The sequence below is a fragment of the Balaenoptera ricei genome, chromosome 20, assembly GCF_028023285.1.
Source record: "Balaenoptera ricei isolate mBalRic1 chromosome 20, mBalRic1.hap2, whole genome shotgun sequence".
Lineage (NCBI taxonomy): Eukaryota > Metazoa > Chordata > Mammalia > Artiodactyla > Balaenopteridae > Balaenoptera > Balaenoptera ricei.
Genome location: NC_082658.1, coordinates 56,074,720 through 56,090,838, shown reverse-complemented (window position 1 = coordinate 56,090,838; position 16,119 = coordinate 56,074,720). Strand labels below are relative to the sequence as shown.

The following is a 16,119-nucleotide window of genomic DNA, read 5'->3' as shown; positions in this document are numbered from 1 at the left end:
ATGTAATAAACACAAGGGTATAGTTTTCATCACGATTGGTAAACCTTTAAAGCATCATATAATTCTAAATACTTAGAACTTTAAAAATAATTTAAATAGCTAATGCTGATTTCTTTTCCCCACGTTCCCAAGTGACATTTCTCGTTACTATATAGAATAGAAAAGGGACATTGCCCATCCAAGTTCCAGCAGAAAGGTTAGCACTTAGCCACTGTCCCCTGATGATCTGTAAAAAATGGCTTCATAATTTGGTTGAGAGCTGTTAGCCCTGTTTATCTAAATGTGAAATTATTCAGTGCAGAAATGGTCAAATTTTAGTGGTAATTTCTTAAATATCATTTTTGTGTGTTTTATAATATTAGCCCTGTGTCAAGCTCTTTGTGATTCATTTACGAGTTTTTGAGATCTTTACTTGGTCTCAGTGATGTCAAAAATCCATTGGAAGAGAAGTACCACCACATTCCTGTTAATGTAGTGGCCTCCAAAGCAGGGACCCAAGCCTGCGGTTACCACAGTGATTATGAGGACCCTTAACCCAAAACTTACTGCCATCTCTGGCTCACCACCATCCCCTCCCCAAATACTACTAGAGTGTCTTTGGACCGCTGATTACCCATCCATTCAGCAAACATTCACGGAGCATCGTTTTGGCGTGATACTCACTAACCTCATGCAGGGGATACAGCCGGTGCCTTTAAGCCAAGAGAAGAAAGAATGGAATCAGGATCAGTGGATCACATGCACACATGTGCGTGTACACACACACACACGCATACACACGCGAAGGAGAAAAGAAAAGAATCTATAAACTTGGCCCAAAGAATTCTTGAAGCCGTGTCTAGGGAATATTAAAATGAGGTATACAATATTTGTTTTACCTCCAAGTTAGGAAAATATTTTAAAGATAGATTATTATTGAAAGTATTTTTATTATGATTTGGTAGGATAGTGTGTAATTTTAAGGAATCTGTATTCTAACTCCTTGATCTAACCGTAGGAGTGTCAGGTAAAGGCAGTGCCCCACTTATCAAGTCCGGGTTTTTCTGACAGTTTCTACGCCCTGATCACACAGATTGAGTGACGTTAAGGGATTCTAGAGCCCAAATCATTATTGCGGTGCCAGCGTACCGAGAGCTTTGCGAGATGTTGGCACAGACTCAGTGATGGCTGTGGCCGCTAACCTCCAGGGGAAAGGCACTTCTGCGTCACAGCACGATGGCTGCTATTCTTAGTGATGACTCTCAGCCATTAACATTGGTTCAGGACACCATGTTTAAGAAACTTTGATAGCATGTAGTGTTTAGAAAGATTTACATCAGAAGTAGCCTGGTGTCTTGAAGTCCAGAAACGGGAAGATCCCCTGTACAGGGAGCATATTATCTAAAGCCAGGAATGTGAGTTGATGCCGTGTCACGACATTCACATGGCAGGACTGGTTCCTGACTGGTTTCAGCTGAACACAATAGTAGACTATAGATGAAACCTGGGAAAATAATCCCGACAATCAGACAATCCAGATAAATGCTCTGGAGTAGACGTGTAACACTGCAGCACCTCACTGTGTCACGTGCTTCAGGAACATTTCCTACCCTTTCATTGGAGGGAACCACACCACCTAAACATCCAACCACACGTGGGTTAGATGCCGAGACTGCGTGTATGGCATAGATTTGTTCCTGATTTTGGAGTCGATGATAGTGTAATACATCACAGGGCAAGTGGCCATTAATTTTAAAATCTTATGTGAGCTTCCTTGTACTCTTTTTTTGCTTAGAGAATCACAGTAGCTAGCAGTTTTTATTCTTTCTTGAGGTCTAGTATACTGTGGGTATTTTAAAATATAGGGGTAAGATTTGTATTTGGAAAGAGCAGATTTATTTAAGTCCTACAGTATAATTCTGAAATTACATTCCAGGGATACAGAAATGCCTCATGCTTCCCCATACAGCCTTCTGTTGTGTTTCATGATTAAAGCATATATTAATATACTTACGTATTTTGTTTGTAAAATCTGTTTTAAAGCTTAATTTGCATATAAGTAATGACCATTATACCAAGTACAGTATACTTAGCTTTTTAAATATGTGCAAGAATTCAGTAGCATCGCCATCTTTGTCATCTCTGAAATTGGAGACGAGGACATTGCCCTGTCTACATCGTTAAGATATTATGTGAAACCCTTGGAAAAATGGCAAGTCTTATTACCAGTACAGTGGAAGTTATTAGAATTTGCTGCCTTAAATCTTTGGAACAAGGCAAAGTAGAAATAAGCAGAAGTATTAATATGTTCTTAATTGAAGTATCATGCTAAATTTCGTTTCATGAAAACCAGTTTGCTTTATTTTAAAAATTCTCCACTTAATTTATGTGCCCGTCCTTAAATTTACCATCACTGTTCAATGTGACGTTTTCTTCTCCTTGTGAGCACATGGTAGATGCTAATTTTTTCCTTTAGCAGAGCCCATAAGACCAAGATAAGAAGCCAACAGCAAAGTTTGCTGGATGGCAAATAAAATGAAAACACTGAGCAAAAGACGCAGTGTTTGGTTTTGCTTTGTTTTTTTTCCCTGAGGACTGGAGTAGACATGTTAGATTAACATATATTTGCTTTTATTTGTGTGTGTGTGTGTGTGTGTGTGTGTGTGTGTGTGTGTGTGTGTGATGTCTTTTAGGGGGAACTTGAACGGCAGCTTTTGCAAGCAAATCCAATCCTGGAATCATTTGGAAACGCAAAGACTGTGAAAAATGATAACTCATCTCGTTTTGTAAGTTTAAAAGCACCAGAAACTTTTCATTCCTCAGACTTCTAGTTGAATGTCTACTATGATTAAGCAAATCAAGTACCTTCCTTCCTAACAGATGTAGTACGGAACAGGGATGTGCAATAGACATACAATGCAAGTCACGTGTAATTAAAATTTTCCTAGTAGTCACGTTTTAAAAAGCAAAACAAATGGGAAAAAACAAATGGGAAAGTAATTTTAATCATATGTTTATTATATATAGTTATGTATATAGATAGTTATGTGTTATTCTATGGGTGTATAATTATATAACCTCTGTGAACTTATTTCTTCGTTTTTGATTGGGGATGATATATAATTATGAGGTTGGCGTGGAGATAAAATGAGATGCGTGCTGAGTACTTAACACAGAACCAGGCACAGTAAACACTCAACAAGCAAAGTTGGAATTTGATGTGGTAAATTGTTCTTTTCATACATTACCATTTCTATGGGATGTGGACCTCAGAAGAATTTGTCCCTCACATTTTGTCTCCTCAAAAATTTCCTCCTCAGCTGTTCGACTCTCTTAATTCGCTGAAAGCTTTACTTTCTTCCTCAGCCCGACCGGCTTGCACACCTAGTCTGGGGACGTTATCCTGAGTGACAGCCGGATCAGTGTGACTTACAGGACACGGCCCTCCCCTTTCTAGCTGCTCAGAGTCGACACTTTCATAGCAAATCATTCAACTTCTGTTATCTCTACTTAAGTCATTCGAGTTAATTCTATGTTTTTCCTCCCTCCTCTGATATTAGACGTCTCAGTTAAAGTTAAGAACGCCAGAATCAGAGACTTCAATTCTAACAATCCCTTGATGGGCAGTTTCTGGAAGTCGGGTTCACTGTGACATTCTTTACTCTGGGTCCGCACGTTAATCTCCTGATGATGTGGTCTCTGTGATCAGGAGAAGCCACCAGATCACAGAGGCCCCAGGAAATACAAAGGTAGCTAGATAACCCTCTCTATGCCTTTGCCCGGGCTGCCAAAACAGAGCACCACAGACTGGGTGGCTTAAGCAATAGGCATGTATTTTCTCACATTTGGAGGAAGTCTGGGATCAAGGTGTTGGCAGGGTTGGTTTCTTCCGAGGCCTCTCTCCTTGGCTTGTGGATGGCCGTCTGCTGTGAATTCACGTGGTCCTCTCTGCATGTCTGTGTCTGTTCTTCTCTCATAAGACCCCAGTCATATTGGATCCGGCCCACCCTAGTGACATTTTAGCTTAATTACGTCTGTGAAGACCCTTTCTTTAAACATAGTCATGCTCTGAGCTACCAGAGGTTAGGACTTCAACGTATGAATTTGGGGGTGGGGGATGATTCAGCCCATAACACCCTCAGAGGTAGTTTAAGTGCAAGAGACTTTCCAAGTTATGTAAGAAGTATGGGACTATTTGCTTGGAATATTGTTTATTCCCAGTAAGTTAAAATCTGAAGATTTGCTTAATCCAAGTTCATTTAGTAATTATTTTAGCTTTTTCTGTACAAAGTGGGATAACAAATGTGCCCGTGTCGGTAGGAAGCATGGCTGTGACTTTTGGATCTGGGGAAACTGAGCTGCTTTTTGAGTTTCTATCATTCTGTGGGTCATCAGCACTGAGCTGGAGCCACAATTAAATCTGAAATTCTTCCTCCTGAAAGCCCTGTGTTTAGTGGCTGTGTCATGGGGTGGGAGACACAGTGAGCTACCAGCTTTGGTATGTGAATCTCCGTGAAGATTTTCAAGGACTTCTTAGTGGAAAATGTTTTATTTTACCACATAAATCAAGTTACCAGTCTATTCTGATTTCTACCCTCCCCCCAAACCACACTCTAAATTCAAGAAAAACACTTTTGTACCCATTTGTCTCATTTTTGCCTAGAAAAGATAAATTGCTACTAACCAGTCATGTATGTCCTTTGGTAAAGAATGTAGTGATTCTGTTACTAAGTGGTAAAGAGTCATCTACTGAGGTTTTAGTGTTTGGGACAGATAGACGTGTTGCTATGTAACAAATTCCCCTAAGACCTAGCGACATAAAACGTTTATCGTCTCAGCGTTTCTGAGTGCTGGTTCTGGCCTGTGGTCTCCCACGAGGTTGTCATTACTGTGTGATTGGCTAGTGCCGAGGCATCTGAAGGCCTGCTGAGGCTGGAGGAGCTTGCCAGCTTACTTGGGTAGCTTTTGGCAAGAAGCCTCAGTTGCGCACCTCAGTGGCCTCTGCAGGGACGCTTGCTCACGGCATGGCAGCCGGCATCCCCCAGAGCAGGTGACCTGAGTACCAGAAGGTGGCGGGGGGGGGGGGGGTTATTGAGGCCATCTTGGAAGTTGGCTACCAGAGATCGTTAGATTTCCGTATTGACGTATATAGGTTATAATCCATAATTTGCATTACTCTAGATCAGTGGTTCTCAATTTGGGGTCCCCTGGGGATCCCACATGTGACATCTCGTGGGTGGAGGCCAGGGTGTTGCTAAACATCCTACAATGTACAGGACAGGCCCCACAACAGAATTATCCCCAAATGTCAGTTATATGGAGGTTGAGAAGCTCTGCTCTAGTTTGTTCCTTTAAATTGTAGTCTAAATTAAGCTGATCACTTTTTGAAATTCATTTGCAGAGCAATTACTATACTTAAGTCTCCTTAATGCTTGTTATTGATGCCTCCTGTTCCAAAGGTTGATAAAATAATTCTGGTGGGAACTTCTTTTACATTCTAGTGGTGGGAAGAATTTCTTAGATTGTTTCCTAGCAAGATTGATTCTAGCAAGAACCACCCATTCAGTGTGAATTCTCAACAAACCCTGATTCAGCTGAGGTTCCACCTTCCAAAGTGCTTGTACTACTGAATAATCATCATTAAGTATGCTCAATCTAATATAGTAAAAGCTAGTCTTTTTTTTTTTTTGGAGTATAATTGCTTCACAATGCTGTGTTAGTTCCTGCTGCACGACGAAGTGAATCAGCCATAGGCATACATATATCCCATCCCTCTGGGACCTCCCTCCCACCTCCACCCCCATCCCACCCATCTAGGTCATCAAAGAGCACTGAGCTGAGCTCCCTGTGCTATACAGCAGGTTCCCACTAGCTATCTATTTTACACATGGGTAGTGTATATATGTCGATCCTAATCTCCCAATTCGTCCCACCCTCCCCTTACGCCCCAGTGTCCACATGTCTGTTCTCTACGTCTGTGTCTCTATTCCTGCCCTGCAAATAGGTTCATCTGTACCATTTTTCTAGATTCCACATATATGCGTTAATATACGATATTTGCTTTTCTCTTTCTGACTTACTTCACTCTGTATGACAGACTCTAGGACCATCCACATCTCTACAAATGACCCAATTTCGTTCCTTTTTATGGCTGAGTAATATTCCATTGTATATATGTACCACATCTTCTTTATCCATTCCTCTGTCGATGGACATTTAGGTTGTTTCCATGTCCTGGCTATTGTAAATACTGCTGCAGTGAACATTGGGGTGCATGTGTCTTTTTGAATTATGGTTTTCTCAGGGTATATGCCCAGTAGTGGGATTGCTGGGTCATATGGTAGTTCTGTTTTTAGTTTTTTAAGGAACCGCCATACTGTTCTCCATAGTGGCTGTATCAATTTACATTCCCACCAACAGTGCAAGAGGGTTTCCTTTTCTCCACACCCTCTCCAGCATTTATTGTTAGTGGATTTTTTGATGATGGCCATTCTGACTGGTGTGAGGTGATACCTCATTGTAGTTTTGATTTGCATTTCTCTAATGATTAGTGATGTTGAGCATCCTTTCATGTGTTTGTTGGCAATCTGTATATCTTCTTTGGAGAAATGTCTGTTTAGGTCTTCTGCCCATTTTTGGATTGGGTTGTTTGTTTTTTTGATATTGAGCTGCTTGTAAATTTTGGAAATTAATCCTTTGTCAGTTGCTTCATTTGCAAATATTTTCTCCCATTCTGAGGGTTGTCTTTTCGTCTTGTTTATGTTTTCCTTTGCTGTGCAAAAGCTTTTAAGTTTCATTAGGTCCCATTTGTTTATTTTTGTTTTTATTTCCATTACTCTAGGAGGTGGGTCAAATAGGATCTTACTGTGATTTATGTCATAGAGTGTTCTGCCTATGTTTTCCTCTAAGAGTTTTATTGTGTCTGGCCTTACATTTAGGTCTTTAATCCGTTTTGAGTTTATTTTTGTGTATGGTGTTAGGGAGTGTTCTAATTTCATTCATATGGTAGTTCTATTTTTAGTTTTTTAAGGAACCTCCATACTGTTCTCCACAGTGGCTGTATCAATTTACATTCCCACCAACAGTGCAAGAGGGTTCCCTTTTCTCAACACCCTCTCCAGCATTTATCGTTTGTAGATTTTTTGATGATGGCCATTTTGACAGGTGTGAGGTGATACCTCACTGTAGTTTTGATTTGCATTTCTCTAGTAATTAGTGATGTTGAGCATCTTTTCATGTGCCTCTTGGCCATGTGTGTGTCTTCTTTGGAGAAATGTCTGTTTAGGTCTTCTGCCCATTTTTGGATTGGGTTTTTTGTTTTTTTTGATATTGAGCTGCATGAGCTGTTTGTATATTTTGGGGATCAATCCTTTGTCAGTTGCTTCGTTTGTGAAATTTTCTCCCATTCTGAATGTTGTCTTTTTGTCTTGTTTATGTTTTCCTTTGCCGTGCAAAAGCTTTTAAGTTTAATTAGGTCCCACTTGTTTATTTATTTTTTTTATTTTCATTACTCTAGGAAGTGGGTCAAAAAAGATCTTGCTGTGATTTATGTCAAAGAGTATTTTTCCTATGTTTTCCTCTAAGAGTTTTATAGTATCCGATGTTACATTTAGGTCTTTAATCCATTTTGAGTTTATTTTTGTGTATGGTGTTAGGGAGTGTTCTAATTTCATTCTTTTACATGTAGCTGTTCAGTTTTCCACTGCACCGCTTATTGAAGAGACTGTCTTTTCTCCATTGTATATTCTTGCCTCCTTTGTCATAGATTAGGTGACCATAGGTGCATGGGTTTATCTCTGGCCTTTCTATCCGGTACCATTGATCTATATTTCTGTTTTTGTGCCAGTACCATACTGTCTTGATTACTGTAGCTTTGTAGTATAAAAGCTAATCTTTTTAGAAAAGATTTTTGATTAAGGCAGTGTTCTTAGCTATTCATTCAACCAAGAAACAAGTATCTTTAATATTGACTTTGGGCTTTAATTCTTAGAAAAAGTCAACTTTATATTGATACGTACAGTATTTTTTTAAAGAGTTTAGTAGCTAGCTACTATTATCATAAGGCATTAACTGCACAATACAACAAGAAGTTGATTTTAGCGGGTCCATAAAAAATAGCGAAGTAATTAGTTCCATTGACTGACTCGTGTTCAGTTAAAACACCCTTTAGCAGTTTCCTGTGGGTGTTGCCGACACTGGTTCTCAGGGGGTTAGAGAGTAGCCAGTGTAGACTCATTTTTAAATTAAATTTTATTAATTTAGATTTTTTTTGTGCATTTCAGTTGACTGTTAAGCACCTATTCTTTGCCAGGCACTGTGCTGCTTACGTGTTATCTCCATTGGATGTCTAATGGATTTCTTGAATTAACAAATGGAACTTTTTTTTTTTTCGTTCAAAATTTCTTTTTTTAAGTCTGATGTCAATAAATGGTACCATCAAGTCACCCGGTTGCTTAAACTTAAAATAAAAACAACAAAACCTAGAAAAACAAAATGCCTAGGAATCATCCTTGCTTGAGCCTTTTTCTCATGGCCCATGTCCAAGCCAGGAGTGAATTTTGTGGTTCTGCCTCCAGAACGTGTTTCACATCTGTCCACGTTTCTCCTTCTCCCTTCCCTAAACTCCTTGTTCGTCTCAAACCTGGTCTGAGGAGGTTTCCTCTATATCCTCTCCCCCAGTGTCCTGCTGATTTCCCTTGTAGCACTTACCACAGTCTGTAGTCGGCGCTCTGCTTATCTGTGATCTCTCCTCTGCTAGCACGTAAGATCTCTGGCGGTAGGGACCCCATCCACCTTGCTCTCTGGATCCTTAGTTGCCTCTGCCTCCCACGTGTAAGTACATAGTAGGTGTATGTATTTATGGAATCCATTGTTACAGTGTGGTTGCCTACTAAGCGCTTGACACTCTTCTATGCCCTGGGAATGTATCAGTGCACAAAACAAAGGTCTGCAGCCTCACAGAGCTCGCCTTCAGTTGGGTTTTACCTTTAACGTGTTTTTGATGACTTGCCATCGTGTACAGTTGAGCTCAGGGAGTGTTGCACGTGCCAGGCTCTCTGAGAATATTCATGCCCCAGTTTTTTGGGTTTTTTTTTTTTAATTGAAGCATAGTTGATTTACAATATCATGTTAGTTTCAGGTGTACAGCAAAGTGATTCAGTTATACATTTTTTTTTTCATATTCTTTTCCATTATAGGTTATTACAAGATACTGAATATCATTCCCTGTGCTATACAGTAAATCCTTGTTGCTTATCTGTTTTATATGTAGTAGTGTGTATCTGTTAGTCCCGTACTCCTAACTTATCCCTCCCCACCCTTCCCCTTTGGTAACCGTAAGTTTGTTTTCTATGTCTGTGAGTCTGTTTCTGTTTTGTAAATAAATTCATTTGTATTATTTTTTACATTCTGCATATAAGCAACATCGTGTAATGTGTCTTTCTCTGTCTGACTTACTTCACTCAGTATGATAATCTCTAGGTCCATCCATGTTGCTGCAAATGGCAATGTTTCATTCTTTTTTATGGATGAGTAGTATTCTGTTGTATAAATATGTACCACATCTTTTTATCCATTCATCTGTTGCTGGACAGATGTTGTATAAATCATTGTATAAATATGTACCACATCTTTTTATCCATTCATCTGTTGCTGGACACTTAGGTTGCTTCCATGTCTTGGCTATTGTAAATAGTGTTGCTATGAACATTGGGGTGCACGTATCTTTTCAAACTAGAGTTTTCGTCTTTCCCGGATGTATGCCCAGGAGTGGGATTGCTGGATCATATGGTAACTATTTTTACCTTGTTGAGGAATATCCACCCTGTTTTCCATAGTGTGTATGCCCCAGTTTTAGAAGTGTGGGCAGAAGGTACGTGGGAGCTGCTGGCCCCACAGCCAGGCCAGCCTGGGGTTGGGGCTGGGATTGGGGTTGGACGTCAGATGGAAAGAGTGACATGACGTTAAAAGATGAGTTGTGCGTACAGTGGAATTCCGTGTAGTCATTATTTACAAGCCACATGCCTGCAGTGAAAATATTAGAAACTATAAACTCCGTAAATTTTAGAATCCACTTGTTTCCATTTCTTTGATCTGATACAGACAAGTAATTTCCTGAAGAATATCTTTTCTTTCAAAGGTGAGTAGCGCATGGTTTGTATTGAAGGGGATTCTTTAGGAGAGCATTGCCCTTATGAAAATAATCGTTCACAGTTAGTCCAGCTCTCTGTTTATGGACAAGTGAAATGCGTTCCAGATGGAGGAGATTTATGTAAAATGAATGTCTTGTAATGAAACTGTAGAAACAGGGAGTTCAATTTCAAAATGATTGTATCAGCAGATACGTCTCGTCTTAGAAAGTTTTAGTAGGGATCACTTTCCATATCTGCACAAATCTTTTCCTTTTTTTCTTCTTTTTTTTTTTCCTTTGCAAAGATTTAAGCCAATTTGGCAATTCCGTTTTATGTACCTTGTGGTAACTAATTAGCCTCTAATCATTGAAGCTAGATAAAGCCTCCAGGTGCCTCCTTACCCCTCGGCTACCAGGTTACAATGAAAGTGAGTCAGAATTCTGCACCCTCACATGTATTATCGAGCAGGCACCAAAATCAATTTTGTGGGTAAATTGAACACAGTTGCTGCTCTGTCTCGTGTCGTCTCACCGAGCCTTTCTGTAAAGATTTACCGAGGCAAATGTGACAGTATTAGAGACAGAACGTGGTCTGCACCACGCAACCCCCATCCTCCAAACCCGTGGCTGCCCTCCCAACCCTGCAGCCCCTGGGGCTTGCTGCAGCCTTGACACCTGGCCCACACCAGACTGGCTGGCGGACGTCTGTGTATTTCCAATCAGTCCAGGCTATTAATGTCACTCATTTTTCCCCAGGAATTTCTAACATCCGTTACACTAAGTAACAGGGCCACTTAGTTCACAAGAAAACTCATTTTACTAATTAACAAAGCTTCTGGTGTAATCTGGAGATTAAGATAGCTGAAGCATTTAAAATAGCCATCTGGCCTTGGGATTAAATCCTAACTAATTACTTCACGAATGGGTTTTCCCATTTAGGGCAAATAGCTGCCTCCAGAGTGGAGATTTTTCCTGGAGCAAACTAATACACATCCATAGCACGCTATCTGTACTAACATGTGTTCAGGTAAATTACAGATCTTATAACAACTTTAAATACCAAATTAGGAAGGGGGAAAGTATTTTCAGAGCATGAAACAAACCTGCATTGTCCCTGTAGTAAGTTGCTAACAATCTAGGTTTAATAACTATGGATATGTCATAACCACCCACCGAAAAAGTTCCAGAAAGTCAATGTTGATTCAGAAAGAATAAAATTCTTTAAGTAAGATAATTTTCTTCTTATTTTCTTGATAGTATCAAAATATCCAAGTTGTCCTATTGCACCTTTTGAGTGAAATTCTTTACAGTTTCTGTTTTACATAAGAGAGAGGATTCTAGCCATCTTTGCTGTTCAGACTCTTGCAGTAACGTGCTGTCTTAGTTGTCCTTGGATTGGGAAGCAATGTGCATGGCATCAAAATGCATCCTCTATCATTAACACATAATGTACTTGTCCTGTTATTTGCTTTTCCTTTGTTTTTGTTTTTATTGGCGAAATCCTGGTTGAATATTCTGAGTACCATAATCTGACCTATATGGGAATCAAATACAGTGTGGGCATCTTCACCACAAGTTTCTTCACATCATGTCTAAAAGATGAGAGGACCCAACCCATTTAAAAGGAAAACTCTGCTTGTTTTCCACTTTAGATTTGTATGTTAATAAAAATGTTAATTCTGAAAGAGTATTTATTATGTATGTGATGGAAAAGCTTTTCAACCTATATATTTTATTTTCTCCCCTGACCCCACCCCAAGACTAACACTGAAGTGATTTCACATCCCCTGGCCTGCCTCTTACCTAATTTGCCAGGATGTTCAACATTAAGGGGAATATTTAAATCCTAGACCATTTGGAGGATATTCAGTAAAGTATTTCTTTTTGGTTCAGAAATTTTGCTTTTTTCTGTTGTCAAAGTATCGATACTTGGGTAGATTTCGTAAAATAGCTGAACATGAGTATCACTTAGCATAGAGAGTTGATAATTTTCAACTTTATAAGGTTTTTTTGTTAAAGTGTTTTAAAAATAGAACCAAGATTTATTAGTTACTAAGTAGGTTGTTTTCAGAGTTACTGGTTTCTTTTGGGGTCAGAACAGGGCCAGAGGGACACCCCCAGTCCACTCTGCCTTCTCCCACGTGTAGGCTTTCTCATTCCATCCTCTTTTTTCATTAGTTTTTTGCCTGGCCCTTTTCCTTTAGCCAAAAGATATTTCTCTGGCACTAGCTGTAATGGTTAGAGCAACTACGGATGCCAGTTATAAAAAGGAAAGGGAACCGATTTGTCTAGGGAACTGATGAGCAAATTAGACGTTGTATGTTGGTGACTTTGTTTATCCAGGTAGTGGTCACATGTCTAAATTATTTGGGGACATTTCTTTTTAGGTTACCTGTTCAGAAGCCCGTGTTTTTAGTTCAGAAGAACTAAAAAACTTTGTTTTGTTTTTTTTCTCCTTTGAATCTAACTTCTTTTTAGTTTATATTTTCTCATGAAGTAAAGGAAAAATAAGTTCACCAAATATAAAGTTGATAGTGTTCAATTTAAAATTTTAAAGTTATTACAGTTCAACATTACCAGTGTGATAACTTTGTCCTTTTGCCCAAATAAAGAATTTCTTTTGTTTAATGAATTTTGAACTTCTAATGTACAGTGGTAAAGAAAAGGGGATAGGAAATAGTATAAGAAGTTGAAAGCTTAAACAGCATGTAGATAAATACATAATAAATTAGACAAGTTATTGAAAGCTGAACGTTTGTATTACTGTATAATGAATTTTTAAGTGAAATACTCAGTAAGAATTGGGTGATAAGATATGATTTTGATTAACATTTCTGCAGGGTTAAAATGAGAAGTTTGAAAAAGTATCTGTTTGAGCAGTTGTGATGGCAGTGTAATCTTTGCAGCTTTGAAGTAACATTGTCTTGACTACTGTCTCTTAAAATAGTAATTTTTTTATTAACTCAATGAAGTAGGGTATAGATGATACAGCTGTTTAAAATTTGTAAAGAATTTTACTCCTCATTATAACATCAGGACCTGATTTTAGTTTTTGAGTTTCTTTTTTGAGCAGTTCTAACGATTTGTAAGGACTGATAGTTTTTGAACTTTATTGTTTCTTAAGGGTCTTCCACAAAACAAGAACAGAAATGATTTATTTTAAAAATAGCATAAAACTCATTTTCTCTCATAATTACCATATGAGTCCTTTGGGCCATTTTATAAATCTAAGAAAAATTAAGGGTTTTAGTGATCTTATTTTTTTCTGTATTTTGTAACATTTTGCTCTTTCATCATCCTTGGAACTGATTCATCATTACTCATCAGTTATTCCCAACAACGTTTAAAAAGACTAAAATAGGGGCTTCCCTGGTGGCACAGTGGTTAAGAATCCGCCTACCAACGCAGGGGACACGGGTTCGAGCCCTGGTCCGGGAGGATCCCACATGCCGCGGAGCAGCTAAGCCCGTGAGCCACAGCTACTGAGCCTGCGCTGTAGAGCCCGCACACCACAACTACTGAGCCCACGTGCCACAACTACTGAGCCCACGGGCGCGCCTAGAGCCCGTGCTCCACAATAAGAGAAGCCACCGCGATGAGAAGCCCGTGCACCGCAACGAAGAGTAACCCCTACTCGCCACAACTAGAGAAAGCCCGTGCGCAGCAATGAAGACCCAACGCAGCCAATAAATAAATAAATTTATTTATTTATTTATTTTTTAAAAAAAAGACTAAAATAATAAGACTAATGGAATTGCCTAGAAGGATGCTGTAACAGTGACTGTTGCATCATCCTTTCGTTTGCTTATTGTATTGCCCAAAGAATTGCATTATCTTTCAAGAAGGTATGAAAGAATGCTACAGACAGCATTTTTGTAGTCTGCTTTTAGATTTCAGTGAACATGGTTGAAAAAATCAGAAGTTTTCACCTTAATGACAAAGAGAAGTAAAGTGACAGAGGAACACATTTCACAAATATTAGATGAATCAGAAGATGAATGCAAAGAGACAGGCAGCGTTGTAGACTCTGATGACAGTGAAATTGGTTCTGTAAGTCTCAGGTTGAGTCTTCAAATGCGGTAGCCTAGAATTTTCTCAAACTCAAGAACAATCTATTTCTAAAGACAAAAAGGAAGTACGTCATTGGCATCCAGTTAATCATTCAACAGGAAGGATTTCCTAACTCAGAATTTTGTAATAAGAATCTGGACCGCTGGTTTTACTAAACGGCCGTGTGACAATGTTCTTTCATCTTGTGTAATGTTTGTGGACCAGCATTTATGCAGTATGGTTTGTAAGGAGACAAGTGCTGAAGGCAGAATTGTATATGAAAGTGATTGGAAGGAAGTAGACGGTGTAGAAATGAAGAGATTCATTGGATTGACCATTCTAATCGGTGCTTGTAAATCTAAAAATGAAAATGGTTTACAATTACAGAGCCAAAAAGGACTTCCTCTCATAAACAAAATTATGGGCTGTCAGAGGTTTTAGGTATTCTTCCAGTATTGCATTCTGACAATGCAAGGGCAATAATAAGTGAGAACCTGTTGGTGGAAGGGAATAAAGGTGTTGATAGTTGCCACTCTGAACAGCTGTTACCCCAGGATGTTGTATCTCTTGAAGATAAGGGAGTAGTTTTGCTTACAACTTAGAGGTTGAAATCAGACTGCAGTGTATCATGGCCTACTACTCTCTGTAGTAGTTTTATTTTACGAGAACGTAAACACAGATCCTCCCTTTAAATTACCGTTTAGCTTGAAGCTAACGGATCTACTTGATAAACTGTAAGACTACTCAGCTCCACTGGGCTGTTTCTGGGAATCCTTCTGTTCCCATAGCACCGACTCTCAGTCCTTTGGACGTGCCCGGACCACGTTCTTCAAGTTCTGAAAAAACACCGCCTTGGTTCTCCTGAAGTTGGGGGCCACTGGTCAACATCTCTCAATGCCACAACCATATTATTTGTGTAAACTGGTTGTTTGTATAAAAGTAATACTTATATCACAAGAGCCCGTCTGAAAAGGAGGAGAAGTTTTTTCTCACGTTAAAAAACAAAACAAAACTTTCTCTCCCGCCATAAAATAAAACTAACCAAACAAGCAAATTGTGATTTTTATTTTGTGACGCTTAAGTAATTAACAAGTTCTCTATGGAAGAAATTGTTCAATGCTCACCAGCAGCCTCTTAAAGATTTGCATGGTAGTCTGATGGAATTTAAATTGTTACCTCATTAAGTTCGGTGATACAAGATCAGCTTTTAAGCTAGAGGGCGTTGCTGGTATTTGTGTCACCATCCTCATTTCCAATTTCATGTTCTATTCTGTTGTCTGCATATACTCAGTTACAAATGTTAGACCCGTGCCCAGAGTTGTTTTGGTTTAGCCAATGTTTTGATAATTTGTAAATGTGGTGAGTGACTTTATACATGACTGCGTGAGGGGTGCTAAGAGGCTGTTTTTCACAGAATGCCTTTGCTTCTTCCAGGACTCATGTTTTTCACCTCCCTCTTGAACCCTTTGGGATTTAGTGGCATCTGAGGCAGACCCTTAATGGAGTGCATGTCTGTTGTTATGACGCCATGATACCTTAACCATACCAAACTAGCCATGCATTTCCTGTGCAGAGCAAGGCTTTTAGAAAATATGAGATAGCATATTTACATTTTGGTGGCCGGGCAGGGGGTGGTTTGAAGGACACTTTGGAAATGGTGAAGGGGAGAACTGGGGTGGGGAGGCAGCTCCTCGGTGTGTACGTGAGGGAGACTTCACTGCCGGAAATCAGCATTAGGAACTTTCTCCCCAGCTTCCCCACGTACGACCTCTTTTCACCTTGTTTTCCTAATTTAGTTCGAGTTTATTAAAATTGGAAAACTGGGTGAGTTCTTACTGAGTGCTCATAATATTGAGCAAAAAATACGAGTTCTTTTTTAAAATTTAATTTATCTTTGGCTGTGTTGGGTCTTTGTTGCTGTGCACGGGCTTTCTCTAAGTTGTGGCGAGCGGGGGCTACTC

General features: G+C 39.3%; 1 protein-coding gene across 3 annotated transcripts in view; it reads left to right on the top strand.

Moving 5' to 3' along the window:
• MYH10 (myosin heavy chain 10) overlaps positions 1 to 16,119 on the top strand; it is a 137,978-nt gene that overhangs the window by 53,541 nt on the left and 68,318 nt on the right. For all 3 annotated transcript variants that reach the window (XM_059907898.1, XM_059907900.1, XM_059907899.1), the window contains one exon: positions 2,673 to 2,765. In XM_059907898.1, the coding sequence (XP_059763881.1) occupies positions 2,673 to 2,765 (93 nt within the window). The remainder of the gene's footprint in view (positions 1 to 2,672; positions 2,766 to 16,119) is intronic.